The sequence below is a fragment of the Ambystoma mexicanum genome, chromosome 1q (genome assembly GCF_040938575.1).
Source record: "Ambystoma mexicanum isolate Mex_15411 chromosome 1q, UKY_AmexF1_1, whole genome shotgun sequence".
Lineage (NCBI taxonomy): Eukaryota > Metazoa > Chordata > Amphibia > Caudata > Ambystomatidae > Ambystoma > Ambystoma mexicanum.
Window position 1 is genome coordinate 68,257,772 of NC_090922.1, and position 17,867 is coordinate 68,275,638.

Here is a 17,867-nt window from a genome sequence, read left to right on the forward strand (position 1 = left end):
TTAAATCTTGATTGGTATCACTGCATAACTTGCAGTCCCAGAAAGAATTCAGAGCACCCATGGCCCTACCCTGGATTTCAAAGGTTCAGACATTAAATAATCTCTTCTTTACCAGTTATTCCCACTGTATGGATCAGTGTTACCCACTCACGCCATTCTCAAATGTTGGAGAGATGGTCACCGGCATCCCGTGGATCTGGTCACTGTATAGTTCATGGGTGTTTACGCTCATGCTAAAAGAAATACTGCTGGAGGGAAGAAGAGTGGTCAAACACAGATTTATTTCAACGGCACACAGAAAGAAAATGGGTGAACATCCCAGAGAGGAAGGGACAGAATGCAAATGCAGAACCCAATTGGTATCCCAAACATACACGATCACGGTTATTTGTGGTTTGTTGTCGGTCCGCCTCACTGCAGTGCAGTCACCCTTCCTGTGTGCAGTGCATTGTTCACACTCACTCTGCCTGCTGTTGGGTGCCTTTGGCACCATTGATCAAAGTCTACAGCTGAACGTGGGGCCAGGTTTATCAGCTCTCAATGGACCATTGTGATGTTTAGTGCAGGGAGCTAGGTCATTCCTCCATGCATCACAGTGGGGGCTGTATGGTCATTGCAAGGTGTGGTTTCAGGCAATCATAGGCACACCTTTTCAGCAAAGAAACTAAGCAGGATGGACTTGTTGATTTTTCAGTTCACTAGACATTCTCTTGCCAACAGGACAGATGGGTTCTTCCTTCCTTCTCAGCCTATAATATTCACTGGAGCCAACCATTCCTCCAGACTCCACACTGCTCTCGCACGTAGGGGGACATTTCATAAATCGATCAATAGAAATAATATTTCTGAACTGGACCTCAAATTACGGGACATCATAATCTGCGTCAGCGTATTCATAGGCCGGTGTTTGAAGTTTCTATCCTGCCTTCCCTAGCAACATGGATCAGTGGCCACCTTTGAAGTGCCCACCTGTCTTGAGGCCCTGCTGTGCTGTAGCCTCGTGCTCCATCTCACAGGGCGCGGTCAGAAGGCCCAGCGCTGCCTAGACACACGAAGTGGGGATGCTTGATGATGCGCAGGTGCGGAGCCAGAGGGTTTAGGGGAGGCAAATCTATATTGGTATCGAGCATACGACAGCAAAACCATGACAACAATGTCACAGCAGACACGTAGAGCAAGATGATGAAAAGACGTGGAGATTGCTCCAACACAGCTTTCCGGCACACACCAGGAACACGTCCCTGGAACAGCACAAGGGGACCCTGGGTAATAAGCTGATTCGGTTGGAAGGTGAAATCGTTTCCAGGGTAAATTTGCTTCTTGACTGTTCGCATCCCAGATGCTTATTGCTCAGATCTTTAATGTCTTTGCCTTTAGTCCTATGGCAGCACCACAATCTTCTTCTCAAGCTTCTGCGGTGGGAACAGGACCCGCATCATGATGTCATTGAGCTCCTCCATGGCGAGCCGCGCGTGCAGCAAAGTCACCTCGTCTTGCTCGGACTGCGTCACAAACTTCAGCAGCCGGTACAGGTCCCGCAGCACTTCCCGAAGAACCTGGAGAGAGACATATAGGCAAGGAGTCAGACAGGATGCTGTGCACATCATGGTGAAACACTTAAAGTATCATATCATATTTAATTCCAGAATATGTGCTGTTTCAAGGAGTCAACATGAGGGCATAAAGGGAAACCTTCATGGCCATGAATTCTAAACAACCAAACGCTGATGAATGGACAGGTGTAGGTCAATTATAAAGTGCTATGGACAGTTTGGCATTGATTGCCAGCCCGTCTGTGCCTTTAGAAAATGAAACAAGCACTGGCAATGCCAACAGTTTGGGCTTTTGTGTAGGCATTGGCAAGGCACTTGTCGTAGTGGGATTAACTGCCCATTAATGGTAGCAGGTGCAAAATGGTGCGAGTACCTGGGCTTCGAAGGGCAGTGCCTGTCAAATGCGCAATATTTATACACAAGCCAAAACTGTTGGCTTTGCCAATGCACGTTTTCAGCAGGACTTCAGTGAAGGGCACGCACAGTGCTTCTAAATCAAGTGGCAGATGGCAGACTGAGCAAAGACACTTTTATTACACCAGTAGCGGGTTTGAAAGTCCAAATAAGTTATTAACTCTCAGAAAACTGCAGTGAAAAAACACTGGCAGGCACTCCCCGCACGAAGTTTGATGGTAAAGCTTGAATAAAGCGAGATCAAAGAGTTACCATGAGGAGGCGTTTTGTCCGGGGAGGGCATGAACTGAGTGGGAATGGTCATGGGGATTAGCATGCCCATGGGCAGTCAATGGGTGGACAAATAACCAAACAACACCTACAAGCTGTGTGCCCCTCATATGGGTGTCCTTAACTAAAACAAACATCCAAACCAGTCTTGTTTGCATCACAAAAGGAGCAGTGCAGCCTAAAGGGGGAGGTCATACCCCTTCTGTGCGAGGACATAAGTAAAGCCAGGTGTGTTTCAGCTTCTTTGGTCACCGCCCTGGGCACAGCATGCTCAGGACCAGTGCTTTAAGTGGCCTGTAAAATCGAGCCAGGGCTCTTACAGAGGCGTGGCCTGGCATGGGGTCAGCAATTCAATTAAGAGGCAACATTTGCCTCACCTGAATGCAGCCTGTTAGGCCATGAGCACCTGATCGATTTTGAAAATGGGATGTTGCCTACAGATCAGTTGAGTGTTGCTGCTTAATTGCCACCAACCCCCTGCCAGGCACCACTTTGTATCAATCACCACCCTCGCATCTGGGCACGAGGGTGATGATCCCTGCATTTTAAATCAAAGGGGTGTCGGGGAAGGGGAGGGGGAGTTCAGTGACACAATGAAAAGCCATGCGAGGCTTTTTTTTTGTAAAGCCTGAAGCGCTCGCTTATACACGAGGGCTTCCGGTTTTAGAGAAAAAGGTTTGGCTTTCGGTGGGCTGGTGCTAGCAGGGGACTTTAGGGACGTCATGAGTATTGAACAGGGGCTGACTGGAAGACAGCACTGTGCGGCGCCGGCCGTTCTGCAAAGGTAAGAGGACTTATTTTTGGATGGACAAAAAAAACTCTTAGCACCTGTGTAGGGAGCTACCTGGGTGCTGAGAGGTGAGAGGGTTGGGGGAGCGGCAGTGGCAGATTTAAGGCAAAGTGCCCCGTGGGCAGCACCTGACACAGGGCCCTAGGTAGGCGGGTCAAGGAGGCAGATCTTAGGGTGGGCGTAATTGTGGTCATGAGTGCACAATGGCGAACTTTAGGGACCAAAGCTATTCTTTTTATAAAGTTGTCTTTATTTAAGTTATCTATGTCTAGGGGTCTGATTAGCTGGAAACAGCTGGGCCTCCTCAGCAGGCTATCAATGGTAATATTGGAGGATCAAACCTGAAACTAATGTTGGAAATGAACATGTTTCAAGGCAAAGGGCGAAAGAGAACTACAGCTTATGAAGACCAAACAATTGCCCTAAGAAAACTAGTTGGATCCAATGTTTGTAATTACAACTGTGGAAATGTTTCACAAAAGTAAAACACCTTGTCGAAATATGTCATTAATAAGTACACATGTAGCAGTACAATAAATTCAGTATTGTGCAAAAAAGAAAAACAGTTCCTTTATAGACATTCTTGTGTGATAAGTGAAGTAAAAATACAATTGCCAGCTAAGCTTCATAAAATAATGCAATGAGAAGACGCCAATAAAAGTGTCCATTCATATATTGCACACCACAAAATTCTCTTGCTTTACACAGGAAAACCTGGCATCCAGGATGGGGAAAACAAATGTAGAGAATCTTCGACCTGCAGATATCACTCACACACACACCGTTATGCATCTGCATTGCTGTATACCCATGTAAAGCGATCCGTTGTGTATCTGCACTGTTGTATATCCCTGTAAAGCGCTCTGTTGTTTATCTGTACTGCTGCATACCCCTGTAAAGCGCTCCGTTGTGTATCTGTACTGCTGCATACCCATGTAAAGCGCTCCGCTGTGTATCTGTATTGCTGCATACCCCTGTAAAGCGCTCCGTTGTGTATCTGTACTGCTGCATACCCATGTAAAGCGCTCCGCTGTGTATCTGTATTGCTGCATACCCCTGTAAAGCGCTCCGCTGTGTATCTGTACTGCTGCATATCCATGTAAAGCCCTCCGCTGTGTATCTGTATTGCTGCATACCCCTGTAAAGCGATTCGCTGTGTATCTGTATTGCTGCATACCCCTGTAAAGCGCTCCGCTGTGTATCTGTATTGCTGTATACCCCTGTAAAGCGATCCGCTGTGTATCTGTATTGCTGTATACCCCTGTAAAGCGCTCCGCTGTGTATCTGTATTGCTGTATACCCCTGTAAAGCGATCCGCTGTGTATCTGTATTGCTGTATACCCCTGTAAAGCGCTCCGCTGTGTATCTGTATTGCTGTATACCCCTGTAAAGCGCTCCGCTGTGTATCTGTATTGCTGTATACCCCTGTAAAGCGCTCCGCTGTGTATCTGTATTGCTGTATACCCCTGTAAAGCGATCCGCTGTGTATCTGTATTGCTGTATACCCCTGTAAAGCGCTCCGCTGTGTATCTGTATTGCTGTATACCCCTGTAAAGCGCTCCGCTGTGTATCTGTATTGCTGCATACCCCTGTAAAGCGATCCGCTGTGTATCTGTATTGCTGCATACCCCTGTAAAGCGCTCCGCTGTGTATCTGTATTGCTGCATACCCCTGTAAAGCAATCCGCTGTGTATCTGTATTGCTGTATACCCCTGTAAAGCGCTCCGCTGTGTATCTGTATTGCTGCATACCCCTGTAAAGCAATCCGCTGTGTATCTGTATTGCTGTATACCCCTGTAAAGCGCTCCGCTGTGTATCTGTACTGCTGCATACCCCTGTAAAGCGCTCCGCTGTGTATCTGTACTGCTGTATACCCCTGTAAAGCGCTCCGCTGTGTATCTGTATTGCTGCATACCCCTGTAAAGCGCTCCGCTGTGTATCTGTATTGCTGTATACCCCTGTAAAGCGCTCCGCTGTGTATCTGTATTGCTGCATACCCCTGTAAAGCGCTCCGCTGTGTATCTGTATTGCTGCATACCCCTGTAAAGCGCTCCGCTGTGTATCTGTATTGCTGCATACCCCTGTAAAGCGCTCCGCTGTGTATCTGTATTGCTGCATACCCCTGTAAAGCGCTCCGCTGTGTATCTGTATTGCTGCATACCCCTGTAAAGCGATCCGCTGTGTATCTGTATTGCTGTATACCCCTGTAAAGCGCTCCGCTGTGTATCTGTATTGCTGTATACCCCTGTAAAGCGCTCCGCTGTGTATCTGTATTGCTGTATACCCCTGTAAAGCGCTCCGCTGTGTATCTGTATTGCTGTATACCCCTGTAAAGCGCTCCGCTGTGTATCTGTATTGCTGCATACCCCTGTAAAGCGATCCGCTGTGTATCTGTATTGCTGTATACCCCTGTAAAGCGCTCCGCTGTGTATCTGTATTGCTGCATACCCCTGTAAAGCAATCCGCTGTGTATCTGTATTGCTGTATACCCCTGTAAAGCGCTCCGCTGTGTATCTGTATTGCTGCATACCCCTGTAAAGCAATCCGCTGTGTATCTGTATTGCTGTATACCCCTGTAAAGCGCTCCGCTGTGTATCTGTACTGCTGCATACCCCTGTAAAGTGGTCTGTTGTGCATCTGTACTGCTGCATACCCATGTAAAGCGCTCCGCTGTGTATCTGTATTACTGTATACCCCTGTAAAGCGCTCCGCTGTGTATCTGTATTGCTGTATACCCCTGTAAAGCGCTCCGCTGTGTATCTGTATTGCTGCATACCCCTGTAAAGCGCTCCGCTGTGTATCTGTATTGCTGTATACCCCTGTAAAGCGATCCGCTGTGCATCTGTATTGCTGTATACCCCTGTAAAGCGCTCCGTTGTGTATCTGTACTGCTGCATACCCCTGTAAAGCGCTCCGTTGTGTATCTGTACTGCTGCATACCCCTGTAAAGCGCTCCGCTGTGTATCTGTATTGCTGTATACCCCTGTAAAGCGATCCGCTGTGCATCTGTATTGCTGTATACCCCTGTAAAGCGCTCCGCTGTGTATCTGTACTGCTGCATACCCCTGTAAAGCGCTCCGGTGCTTCTTGAAGCTAGGTCCGCGCTCAATAAATACCATCATAATAATACAAATAATAAGAAACTCTGTGCTGTGTAGATTGTAACAGGGGTTGTTCCTACTGAACAGTGCTCTGGATATTTCTACTGCCATATTTTTGTTCCTAACATTAGGGCTTTTTGTGAAAACTATTTTTGAGAGACAAACATAGATTGTTAAATCAGTGGATATTCTAGTCTAGAGAGTAAACGGAATTGGGAAGGTTTTTTCTTCCTTGGTCTTAAACCACCATTCCCAGAAAATAAGCCAGAAAAAACACTACATTTAAACTCCCCATCATCTATGGGCAAGTTCTCCTTCTCTGCTCTTCATCTCCCGCAACGGATGCCAAAGTGCAACATTCAAAAGGATCCCTTGGCTCAAAGTCTGTGAAAGTCTGTGAAAAATATCCCACGGTTAAAGCAGGCCCATACGCCTTACCATACTGCACTACGAGCCACTGCACCCGTATCCTAGAACAAGCATCTTTACTTACAAAGGGCCGTGGCAGTGTTCTTTCTGATGGATATGATACTTCTCCCACAGATTCCCCCAGGTGCAGTCTGGACTAAAACATTTTCTTAGCCTCTGGGAGCAACTGCCCGGCTCAACACTGACTTTGTCCCTGTGCCGCTGATGCTGACATTTAAGTCAAAAGCACCTTAGCACCTGATTTCCCCCAAAAACAGATGCCAGGAAGGACAACTGCCAATGTAGTTCAGAAGCAATCTCATTGCTGAGATGGAAGGGTGGTGAATACACATGCGGGAGGAATATTATGGTAATCAGAAATCCCATTAGCAAAGGTAAGTAATGGGCTCTTCTAATTGATAGATGCCTTCAGCAGATTCCTCAATTCTTGATGACTCCTACAGGAACCAGAACCTATGGTTACAGCGGGTAAAGAATGCCCAACACGAGCGCCCTTCACATTAAGAGGGTTCAGGCAATCAAGGTAAGCAAAAGCATGCAAAGAGGCCCAGGTCACTGATTGACTGATACCTATCCCCGGATCCCTTCCCCGCAGAGAAAACGTAATCACTTGACCCCTGGTAGAATGAACTCAAAAGGACCGGTGGCAAAGCCTTGTGAACCAATGTGTAACATGTCTCTGAGACACCCACCAACAGAGTCTGCTTAGTTACCGAGTTACCTTTACTTGGACTAGCAACCCAACAAAACGCTGGTAATCATTTTAGCTACAACTTTCTATTTTGGTATTGTCAAAACAGAACCCTTTTTGGATTCAAACTAGACAGATAAAACTCACACACCTCTTCAGGCAGAAATGAGGGGCGCACTACAGGGGTGACCTTCGCCTTAGAGAAAACCAGAAAAGTAGATCCTGCACAGAACGCTTGCAAGTTGCTGACCTGCACTGCAAAAGTAATTACAATCAGAAAAGCAGATTTAGGGGTAAGTAGCATCAAAGATCAAAAATCAAATGGATTCGCCATTACGAATATGAGCATAATATTATATCGACAAGTTGGAGCAACAATAGGCTTTGGTGAAAAAATAAAAAAATAAACACCTAAAGAAACCGCTCAAAAGTTGAGGAATGTGAGCCTTTCTCAGATGTATTTTGGGAAGTCCATTCACTGCCAAATAACCTTTGACAGTGCCAATGATCATACCAGCCTTGGCCAATAGCAACAAGAAATCAAGACCAGCCCCAGGGCCAGCCAATGGGTCAGCACATTATCAAGGCACTATACAGAAACATTCTTAGATATACTCGCATTCATGGACACTGTGGCTGGCTTGTGTGCAGACCTCAAATCCCAATTCTGCTTGCTCGTCCTTTCAAAAGCCAGGCATGAAGGTTTAAATGCACTAGATTCGGGTGGAGGATCCTGTAACAGTCACGTCTCCAAGGCCAGCATGTTCACGAGTAGAGGAGTGCAGCACACCACATCCTCCTTGCAATATGTGGAGGTACTGGCATCAACCTCACCCTAAAAATCTGCAATAGGACAAAAATGAGCCGTATGGGACAGAATGTGCAGATCAGATTGATCAACTGTATATGCCACTTGTGGGGCACCACATGCTACACAAAGACATGTTTATGGCCCTCCAGATGAACCACCGAATCATTTGCCTAGTTCTCCAGGTCTCAGAAACACACCTGCATGCCCCGCACCGCTCTGTGCAGAGTATGGACCCCACGCCACCAAGCTGTTGAGATAATGCATAACGATGGTGCTGCGAGTTAGAATCTGAATGAACTTGCTCCCTAAGGATGGAAGGAAGGCTCCCAAAGATAATTTGATTACCCATAGTTCCAGGAGGTTGTTCCGACATCTCTTTTTTCTGGCTTCGAATGGCCACCCGCCAGATCTTCCTGCCGGTCTCTCCCTCAATAGCTCTCAAATACTTGCTTCACCAAAATGCTCTGAGGTCAGTGGTGAAAAAATGTCTCCCTTTGCGGCAGATAGTCCGCTGCTGTACGTCCCACCACACAAGAGAGGTTGCTTGCATAGGACCTTGAATGTGTCCCCACAAGTGAGACCACTGACTCCCGAAGCGACGATTGGAGGATCTTATTTTCAAACGTGCTGGCGATGTCGGAAAAACACAGTGAGCCAGTATCTTGAGTAAAGTAGCTGCGTAGATGTCCCAAAATCCACTGGGCCAACTTTGCTTTCAGAATCTAGTGGTTGAGTGAAAGGAAGACATGAACCCGCCCTCCTAAAATGCACCTCAACCACAGCCAGCAGCTTTGTGGACCCTTCTAAGGCAGATATTCGCCTGAAGGGCAGAGGCGTGAAATAGTACGGACTCTGACCCACCACGAAGTGCAAATACCAAGGATGCTTCTGATGCACCACAATATGGACGAGCATGTCCCAGTGATCCAAGGACACCAACCAAGCCCCTTCCCCACTCCATTCAGGGTTTCAAGAGATTCTGCCAAAGTGGCAATCTTACCATTTTGTTCTTTTGGGGGCATTTATTGAGAAGATTCAGGATCATGGTGGGCCTCAAGCTGCCCCTCCCCCCTTTTGGGGACTGGGAATTATCTGGGGTTCAAACCTTTCCGCGCCCGATGGCCGGGCAACAGATTTATAGGGGTAGCACGGTACAGGAACTAGGGACTTGATGCACAAACCCATTACAAAAATCTATTATAAATGCGTTTATGCTTCTCTGGAGGTGCATGATTACCCCAACCACGCTGTGAAAGATGAAGAGTGGGACAAGACAGCAATGTTTGTTTCACGGTCAAAGATAGCTTTGCCAGCTCTGCGAGACTTTGCGAAGGAGTTTGGTCTATTCTCGGGTAGCCATGTTAGCTGACAAGTCAAGTGTTTGCCTAGGCTCGTAGTGACCATCTACACTTCACATGGAGGATATCCAAAGGACTTACTTTGGCATAACTATAACAAAGTACATCAACAATGTCCTTTCACTGCACCTTTAATGTCTGAGCAACCCACTGGAAGCTGATAGGAAAAAATGGGCAACGTTGAATCTCAGTGTATGGGTCAAAATAAATGTAAATACAATTAATCTTTTACCTCAAATCTTGCATCTCCTCGTCAAATTCTGCGTGTGTAAAAAAAAAAAATCATACTTTTTACCGTTTCAGAAAATGCACTCAAAAACGGTGTGGTCCCCCTTACCTCAAACACTACAGCAGGAACCTTTACTTCAGCACATAAACCATTGGCTGGCAAAGGACATGAGGCTGGGTCAGGATTGAGAACACTCGACTTCCCCACAGAAGGTTCTGGCTGCAGAGCAGCTCAACAAACCGCTGCATTCACTGGACTCAATCAAGTGCTTGAGAAATGTCTGTATCCAAGTGTGCAGGCCCCAAGGAATCAGTGTGCTCACCTATGTGGGAACCAAGGAATGTGACTCAAGGGAGAAAGGTCAGCAACTCTCTGGATCTACGGTTCCCCATTCCAGAATATGGCCGCGTGGCAATGTGAGTTCTGGAGATGCATACTTTTGGAAAACACTGGCAAAACCCTTTTGCTAACACTCAGGAAAGTGCCTCTTCAGAGAGTTGAGATGTATCATCCTTGTTGAACACACGTCAACAACATCGCTCAACCTCCTTTACACCCAAGTCTCTTAGCAAAAACGGTGGTTTAAGTCTGTAAGAAATGCATCGTAGACTTGGAACCTGAAACTGGGCTTGCAATCTCTGGATGCATGGCGACATCCAAAGCTTCCGGAGCTCACCATAGCGCTCCAAACCTCGATGTGATCTACACTCCACAAAGGATGCCAATGCGAAATGCAATGAACCACAGCAACACTGTTTAACCATCACTTGTGTCAGGACAGCAACTCTTCAAAGGGCAAAGACATTGGCATTTAATTTGCATCACCTGCTCTATGTCTGCCAAAGAATGGGAGTCCTGGTGAAGTGGGATGTCTGTGATTCTTTCGAAAATACTTCATCAGATACGGCTCCTGATCTTGAAAAGGTCGGGGGAGGAGGGATGCCGGCCACTTACTAATCTGCAACTGAGAGGCGGTATGAGGGATTCCGCTATTAGCCCGTCCCCTGTGCCAGCGCTTAGAATGAGACATTGCCCCCCTAGGGAAAATGACAGACGTCCTTAACCACCTTATACCCAGGGGATTTGCTTCACAGCTAAGAGCCATGGCAAAGCGGTCTGTTTAGACAGCCAGGCCGCTATTACTGGCTAACACTTCAGCATTGCACTACTCTTGGTGCTGATTCAGTGGGGGAAAAAAAAGCCAAAGCACTGATCTGGCACAGAGTCAGTGTGAACACTTGGGCTAATCCTCCCCTTACCTCTCACACTATGACAGCCAGAGGTTTTAAGCCTTTGGCTGTCCCTGAACCGGGATTGCTGACACTTACTCACAGTGAAACATGACTGCCTGGCAGACGCTCAGCCCTAAAATGGAAGGGAAAAACACCCGCAGGAAAACGGGCCAAGAGTGGGAATAACAAATCCCGTTTGAAAATGAGCGAGAAGTTTAGGCATGACCAGCCACCATTTTTTATTGAATAATCAAAGTCAGTAAGACAATTATAAACAAGCACCGAGCTCTGTAGGACTTGCCACAGGATGGAGAGAGCAGCATTGCAAGCTGCAGTACACAAACAAGGTTAGAAGAGCCTGGCCCAGTGTACAGCTGTCAAGGGAGTCCAGGCCAGAACCATCTCCTATTTGTGTCACTCGCTGCGAAAAGAGGTAACGCAAGCCCCGCAATATATTAAACAGATGCTTCACCACAGTGTTGGTCTGGCGACCTTTTGCTAGAGGGCTAAATCATCACAGCCCTCAAGACAAGCAAGAGGGGACCAATACTTGCTGCTAGAAGTGTTTTACAGCTATTCCGGACTGGCCAGGAGGGCGACCCATGGGCAGAGAATGAGAATATCTAGGCCTGACTAAAACCCTAAGCCAGGGGGAACAATACTTGCTGGTAGAAGTGTCTTAAAGGTATTCTGGACTGCTAGGAGGGTGACCCACGTGTATGGAATGAGAAAATCTAGGCCTGACAAAAACCCTAAGAAAGTAGTGGGAGGGGAACAGTTGCTGGAAGGAGTGTTTTAACAGTATTTCTGACTGCCCAGGAGGAGGGCAACCGCCAGACTGGAGGGTGAGAATATCTAGGCCAGACAAAAACTCCAAGCAAGGGGGAAAGAAACAGTGGCTGGTAGACCGAGGAGTTGCTAGGAGTGGGCTGAGGGGGCTATAGCCGCAGGTCTTTTGGTTGTAGCCCTGGATAGAAGCTCAGGGGCTATAATCAAAAGGCTAGCTAGACCAGAGTCCCGACAGCTCCGACATTAGCATAGCCCTGGATCATTTCCAGACCTACCAACACCCTTGCTGGCATGAGTGTTTTAAAAGTATTTATGACTGCCGATGAAGGCGACCAATGGCCAAAAGGGTAAAACTATCTAGTCCTGACGAAGCCCCAAATACTTGCTGGTAGGAGTTTAGGAGCATACTCAGCCTTATATCCCCCTATGGCTCAAAGCTTCAAGGGGCCAGCAGGGCTGACCTGGCAAAAAAGCAAGAAGGGAGCTATATCCCTGGTACAGAGATTGCAAAGAGTAGTACCCCCCCATAGTTCGGTTTATTTAGGACACTGAGCTCATCAGACCTTGCACCTTGAATATAATAAATGTCAAGACCGGGTGGGTCGACAAAGGACTCCAAACCAAGTAAATGTTCACTGTAGGTTTATTTTTCACACCAGAACAGCTGAAGTAATGGGAGATTGGCATGAGAGGCTTCTGCAAGTCTCTTTAAAACAGTAGTCCTAGGTCCTTCCCTCCTTCCCTCCCCCCTTCCAGGAAAAGGTTCTGCCTACTTAGCGTAACTGCCACTCACAGCTCTATAGTGCCCCACAGTTCTTTCTTGATTTCTCGTAGTGTTTTTCTTGGCCCATTTTGTATCTGTCCGGCTGTCCTGTTGGTCCTCTTGTACTTCTGAAACAGCTGATGTCACACTATACGTTACATTACTTTCAACCATGTTGGATTCATTAAACCCATGGTTGCAATGTACTGTGAGGGTCAGTGTCACCTGTTCTACATCATCGTACGAGACTAAGCCTCAGATATTCCGGGGACTGTGGGAGTGTGAGGGGGTCCACTGTCCCTGGAGCGGGTAACCTTGTGCACCTTTCTACCTGCCACAAACAGGAACCCCCTTCTACCTTGTGGGGTTCAAATAGCCACTGTGGCATCTCTTCAAACAGTGTGGTCATTCTCCCACTCCTGCTATACTTCTCATAAGAGGACTTCTTCCCTTGCCACTAGGAGATTCCAAGGACACTAGGGATGGTCAGATATCAAGGTTATGGAGGTGCTGGGCAGCCTGGGGAAATCAGCCATTTTCCTCGTCTGGGGTCTGCACCGTGGTCCCTGGCCCCAGGGTCACTCCAGCACCATCCACCAATCACAAGTGTTAGACTTGGCCACAAAACCATTATCATTTCTAACTTGGACCCCTTACAACAGTGATCCCAAACATGTAGCTTGGTAGCAAAATGTTTCTCGCTGCACCCTAAATTGTTGCTTGCCAGTTGCTCTGGGCCATGGGGTGGAGCCTTGGAGGGAGGTGCTGAGGGGATGAGACCTCAGTAGCAATATAGCTAGTACAGCGCGAGAATGTTGGCCAATGAGCCTGCTGTGGTTCCAGCTGACTTATTTTGATACATGCAAGATTTGTGTTTGCTGCCATCAAGCAAATCATTTTTCAGTAAATGTCTTAACTTATTATAGCAGTGCCATTGTTAAGCCGAAACGTGTGGGGATGCTTGCGGTCTCGTGCAGAAGGGATGTGACCAAGAAGTTTGGGCTGGACTGCCCCTTTTAAAGCAGTACCAAGCCTGATTTGCATATGGTCTTTCCCTTTTTGTAATGGCTTAGCAGGTCAAGAACAATGGTCTGGAGGGTACATGACCGCAATGTGTTAGAGGGGCCATGCCGCTCAAGTTTTGCTCTTTTGTCCGGTCCTTCATTAGTAACGCCGTTCACCTTTGCCAATTAGGTGACCCCTCTCCTGGACAGAATTGGCCATCTGTGAAAAGCACAAATGGTGCGATTTTGAGGTGCCCATTATTTGTGAAACATGCCCCTTATGTCTTGGATTCCAAGTAAAAGTTCAGAGCAACTTCATAACCTAAAAAGCAATTAGTGTGTCAATTTTAAATTGAGAAACATCTAAATATAGACGACTTTCTCAAACATATTCAGCAAAAACAAAAATGACATTCCACCCCTGAAATAATCCTTGACTTAGTGTTTAAGGTCTATGGATAGTTTGGATTATTGAAGTTTACCAAGGCCCAAAACCCAGTGGTCCAACGACTTAAATTCTTATCCGCCATCTTATGGTCAGGCATTTCTGCTATGGTGGGAGGAACCATTCCTTTCTCCAGTCACAGGCACCCTTTGGTGACATGTTTTTTCTCTGTCATTGAACAAGCACCATGGTTGTGTATTGGCTCTGGTCTCTCCCCCTCGGTAAGCTCTACTTTCATTAGGCGCAGTTTCAGTCAAGTCCAGGTCAGCCAACAAGCATTTGACAGTGTGACCCACTCCAGAGCCTACAACAAACTACGAAGTTTCCACTTTTACAGCAGGACTGAGGAGGGTTCTCTGGGCCGTTTCACAGTTTTCTTTTTTTCCTCCTGGTCCTATTCTTAATGCACATTAAGGGCATGGTGTCCCCCTCCCACTCAAAAATACAGTATGGTTATGTGGTTCTACACTACAGCCCCTTGGGGAGAGACGTTCTGAAACATGACGGGGGTTGGCGACAGCACATTAAATGAGGGTTCAGGGTGGAAAGTTGGGAAAGCTCCTGTGGATCCTCCCAGTTTACCACCACCAGGGGTAACATCATGGAATGGGTGGCTTCCCCTGGCCCCATTTGTCCCATGGGGTGACTTGATAACAGTGGCATAGGTGAAAAGTATGAGTAGAAGGGTTTAGGAGTTTTAAATTGGAGTTTAAAAATATTAAACACTTTACTCTTAAATTTAGAAAAGGTGGGCAGGAGGGTTCTGGAAAAACGTGAAGTAAGTAGCTTAACCTTGCATTCCTATGAAGCAGTGTGTTATAAAATTAATATCCTGTGAATTTTGTGTTGCTTCTGTTATATTTTATTAAGGCCATAAATGCACCACCTTATAAGATGCCACTTCGGTAATTTCCAAAATAGTACATAGCATGATGTATCTAACATTTTTTGATGGACCGTGGAATCAGGTTAGCCCCTTGCTTGGCTCTTGTACTGCGTTTTGTGGCTTGCCAAGATTAAGTGAGAGGGTTGTGGGGCAGACCTATACGATAACCGGAAGACTTCACAGCAGGTACCGACCCGAGGCTGGGATCCATTCAAGCAGAGTGGCATGTGGCCACACAACTAGCCCTGCACCACCAGCCTCTCACAGGAACTTCATGTTGAGAACTGTATGCTGTCCTCCTATGTATCCGAAGGGTGCAACTCGGAGGAGGAGAGGCATGCGTAGGTTGTCTCGACTATTGGGAAATGGAGAGACCTCCAACATACAAGTATGTTCAAGACGGGCTAGGGTACAGTTAGCACATTTCAGGCTGAGCAATATATGACTTAATCTGCCCCACACTTATCGGTCCGTTTGGAAATGTTCTTTATTTTGCTATAGGGTTGTGTTCTCCTGGGGGTGGGAGTTTATGCGGACAGTCTCAAAAATCTAAGGCCAGGTGTACACCTGGCCAGATTTGCAGCACAGCGCTAGGATTAGGCTGGTCTTTTCCAATGAGCTGTTTGCACAAATCCTGCATATGTTATGGACACTATGTAGAAAAAGTTGCGTCTCCTGTATACTATTGAAGCTGATTTTGCACGCATCAATGAATGGAGGCCCAGGGACCTATAAGGGATATCATTTGTATAGTGGCTTAATTGGCAAGCGCATTTTTCTTAGAACAATTGGTATGCATAACAATGTGGCACATCTTTAAGAGAGGATCAAGTGGTGCAGGCAGAAATCGCAGGGGAATGCTGATTCCAGCCTCAGCGGCAGAGGTTTATCCAGGTGCCATGGAAGAGCTCCTCCGCTAAACCGCTCCCAATGACTACTGCTAGCCCTGGCAGGCAGTAGCCAGTCAATGCTTCGGGATCACATAGGGAGACGGAAATTATTGATATATTTCTGTCTGAAAGGCAAGGAAAGACCACCACCTACTTTCTGCCCTCCTTACTTTGCGGTTCCCAAGACCTTGCATCATGGTCTTTTTGTATATTGAGACCTTAAGTTGCACAGCCTTCCACTATGAGAAGTGCTCAATTTCATCATGCAAAGCCCTTCCATACATCTGGTCCCTGTATTTAGTTTGATTTGGCTTTAATTCTACAAATAAAGATGATATGCGGATGAAAATACAGAGAAATACTTATGCGAACACCCGTTTGAGTCAGTGATTTCATTTATTGTTTAAAGTGTGTATATCACATTTAAAACATGATTTATTTTAAAAAATCTATTCAGCTTGGCCAAATACATTAACTAGTTGCCATTAGACAGAATACTAAATATGCTATTCGGTAGATCCTCAAAATGCACAATTTGGTGTACTCAGAGTATGGGAGAAAGTGCAGGTGGCATGCGACTCAAAAGAAGACATCCGTGCTATGCCAGAGAGATACTGTTATAGGTATGCAACATTTTCTGGCTTCACTTTCTGTCTAGAACTTCACTGCCAATGGCCATCTTGGATTGGTGACATAATTCCTGTGGCCATCTTGGATCAACCCCCTCTCCAGCCGAAGGCCACAGAGGCTCCTCTGGGAACACCAACCAGGACGAAATTGCATCATCCCAGTAACACCAGGGACAATATCAGGGAGACCAACCACTGATGGACTAGGCGATCAGGTGACAAGGGTGTGAGTCATCCCTTCTGAACTCCCTAGGCGGGTCGAGCCAGAGGCATCCCAGTGTAGGGCAGAACTGTGAAGGGATCATTGACCAGCCTCTTTGTCTCTTAGCTTATGAGTCTTTGCTTTTGCCTTTCTCCCTGTTGCACTTGTGAGTGAACAAAGCTTCCCAATTACTGCACTGTTGATCCACACTGTGCTACTCACCTACAATGCATTCACTCCTGATCCTCCTCCTGCTCCTCCTACTCACCTCTCCCTACACCTTCTCCAATCACGCTACAACTTCCTCCTTTCCTATCCCTATTATAAAACTCACAACTTGAAACTCCCACTACTCCACCTCTCTTCCAACAAACAAAGCAGACGAGCTACCCATACCTCCTCTAACATCTATCCACCTCGCCTCTCTTCCTCCAAGACTCAACTTCTCTACTCTTCCGTATCTCATCAACTGAACATTGCACTCCGGAATGTTCAGTCTGTATGCAACAAGACATCCTTTATCACCAACTACTTTCACTCCAGCTCTTGTCCCCTATTCCTTCTTGCTATAACTGAAACTGGATTTCTCCATGTCACACTGCCACTCTGGCAGTCCTACATGACTCCAAACTACCTTTATTCACTCTCCTCAACTGATTGGCAGAGGTGGAGGCATCAGACACCTACTCTCTTCCCACCTCAATGCCTCACGAATCTCCAATGCCACGTACTCTCCTACCACTTTGGAATTTACCATATCTACTATTGCTCTGCCTTACTCTGTTGACATTATCTCCATCTATCCCCCTCCTGGTCCCACTGGACCATTCTTTGATGATCTTGGGCAACTCCTTGATTCTCTTTCCACTAAACATCACCTCATTCTCTTAGGTGACTTGGACCTTCCCTAACCAACCCCTTCTCCAAATTCTGAACTTCAGTGTTTTCTTAGTAACCACGCTCTCCACTCTATCCATAACCTACCTAAACACACAAGGGTAACTCTTTGGATCGCTTATTCATCTACACCTCTCTCTCAGCTACTGTCACACATCCATATCTGATCACTCAATTGTTTCCACCACCATCTCCTTTCCACACTACTTGCTTCACATATTACTAAAAGGAAATCCAAACCTTCTGCAATTCCCCACTTTTTCCTCTGACCTACAGTTCTCACTCTCCTCCTTCACACCCAAGGCCTCTTCCACCAACATTGCCTTCTCCTGTGTCCAATCCCTATTATATGACTCACTCTCCTCACACTTCCCACTGCTTACTTTCACCCCTAAGTCTCAGAATCCTCAACCATGCGTCAACACATTCATACTCTTTCTCCGTACAGAGATGTCAGCTGCGGCGCAAATTGAGGCGTACCCAC

At 46.7% G+C, this 17,867-nt stretch overlaps 1 protein-coding gene across 2 annotated transcripts in view; it reads right to left on the minus strand.

Moving 5' to 3' along the window:
• Positions 1-262: 262 nt before the first annotated feature.
• The window catches only part of TANGO6 (transport and golgi organization 6 homolog), a 1,470,654-nt gene continuing 1,453,049 nt past the window's right edge, over positions 263-17,867 (minus strand). The window contains exon 18 of one of the 2 annotated variants that reach the window (XM_069635546.1): positions 263-1,556. In XM_069635546.1, the coding sequence (XP_069491647.1) occupies positions 1,380-1,556 (177 nt within the window). In that variant the 3' untranslated portion in view covers positions 263-1,379. The remainder of the gene's footprint in view (positions 1,557-17,867) is intronic. The other variant, XM_069635547.1, reaches the window with a different exon arrangement.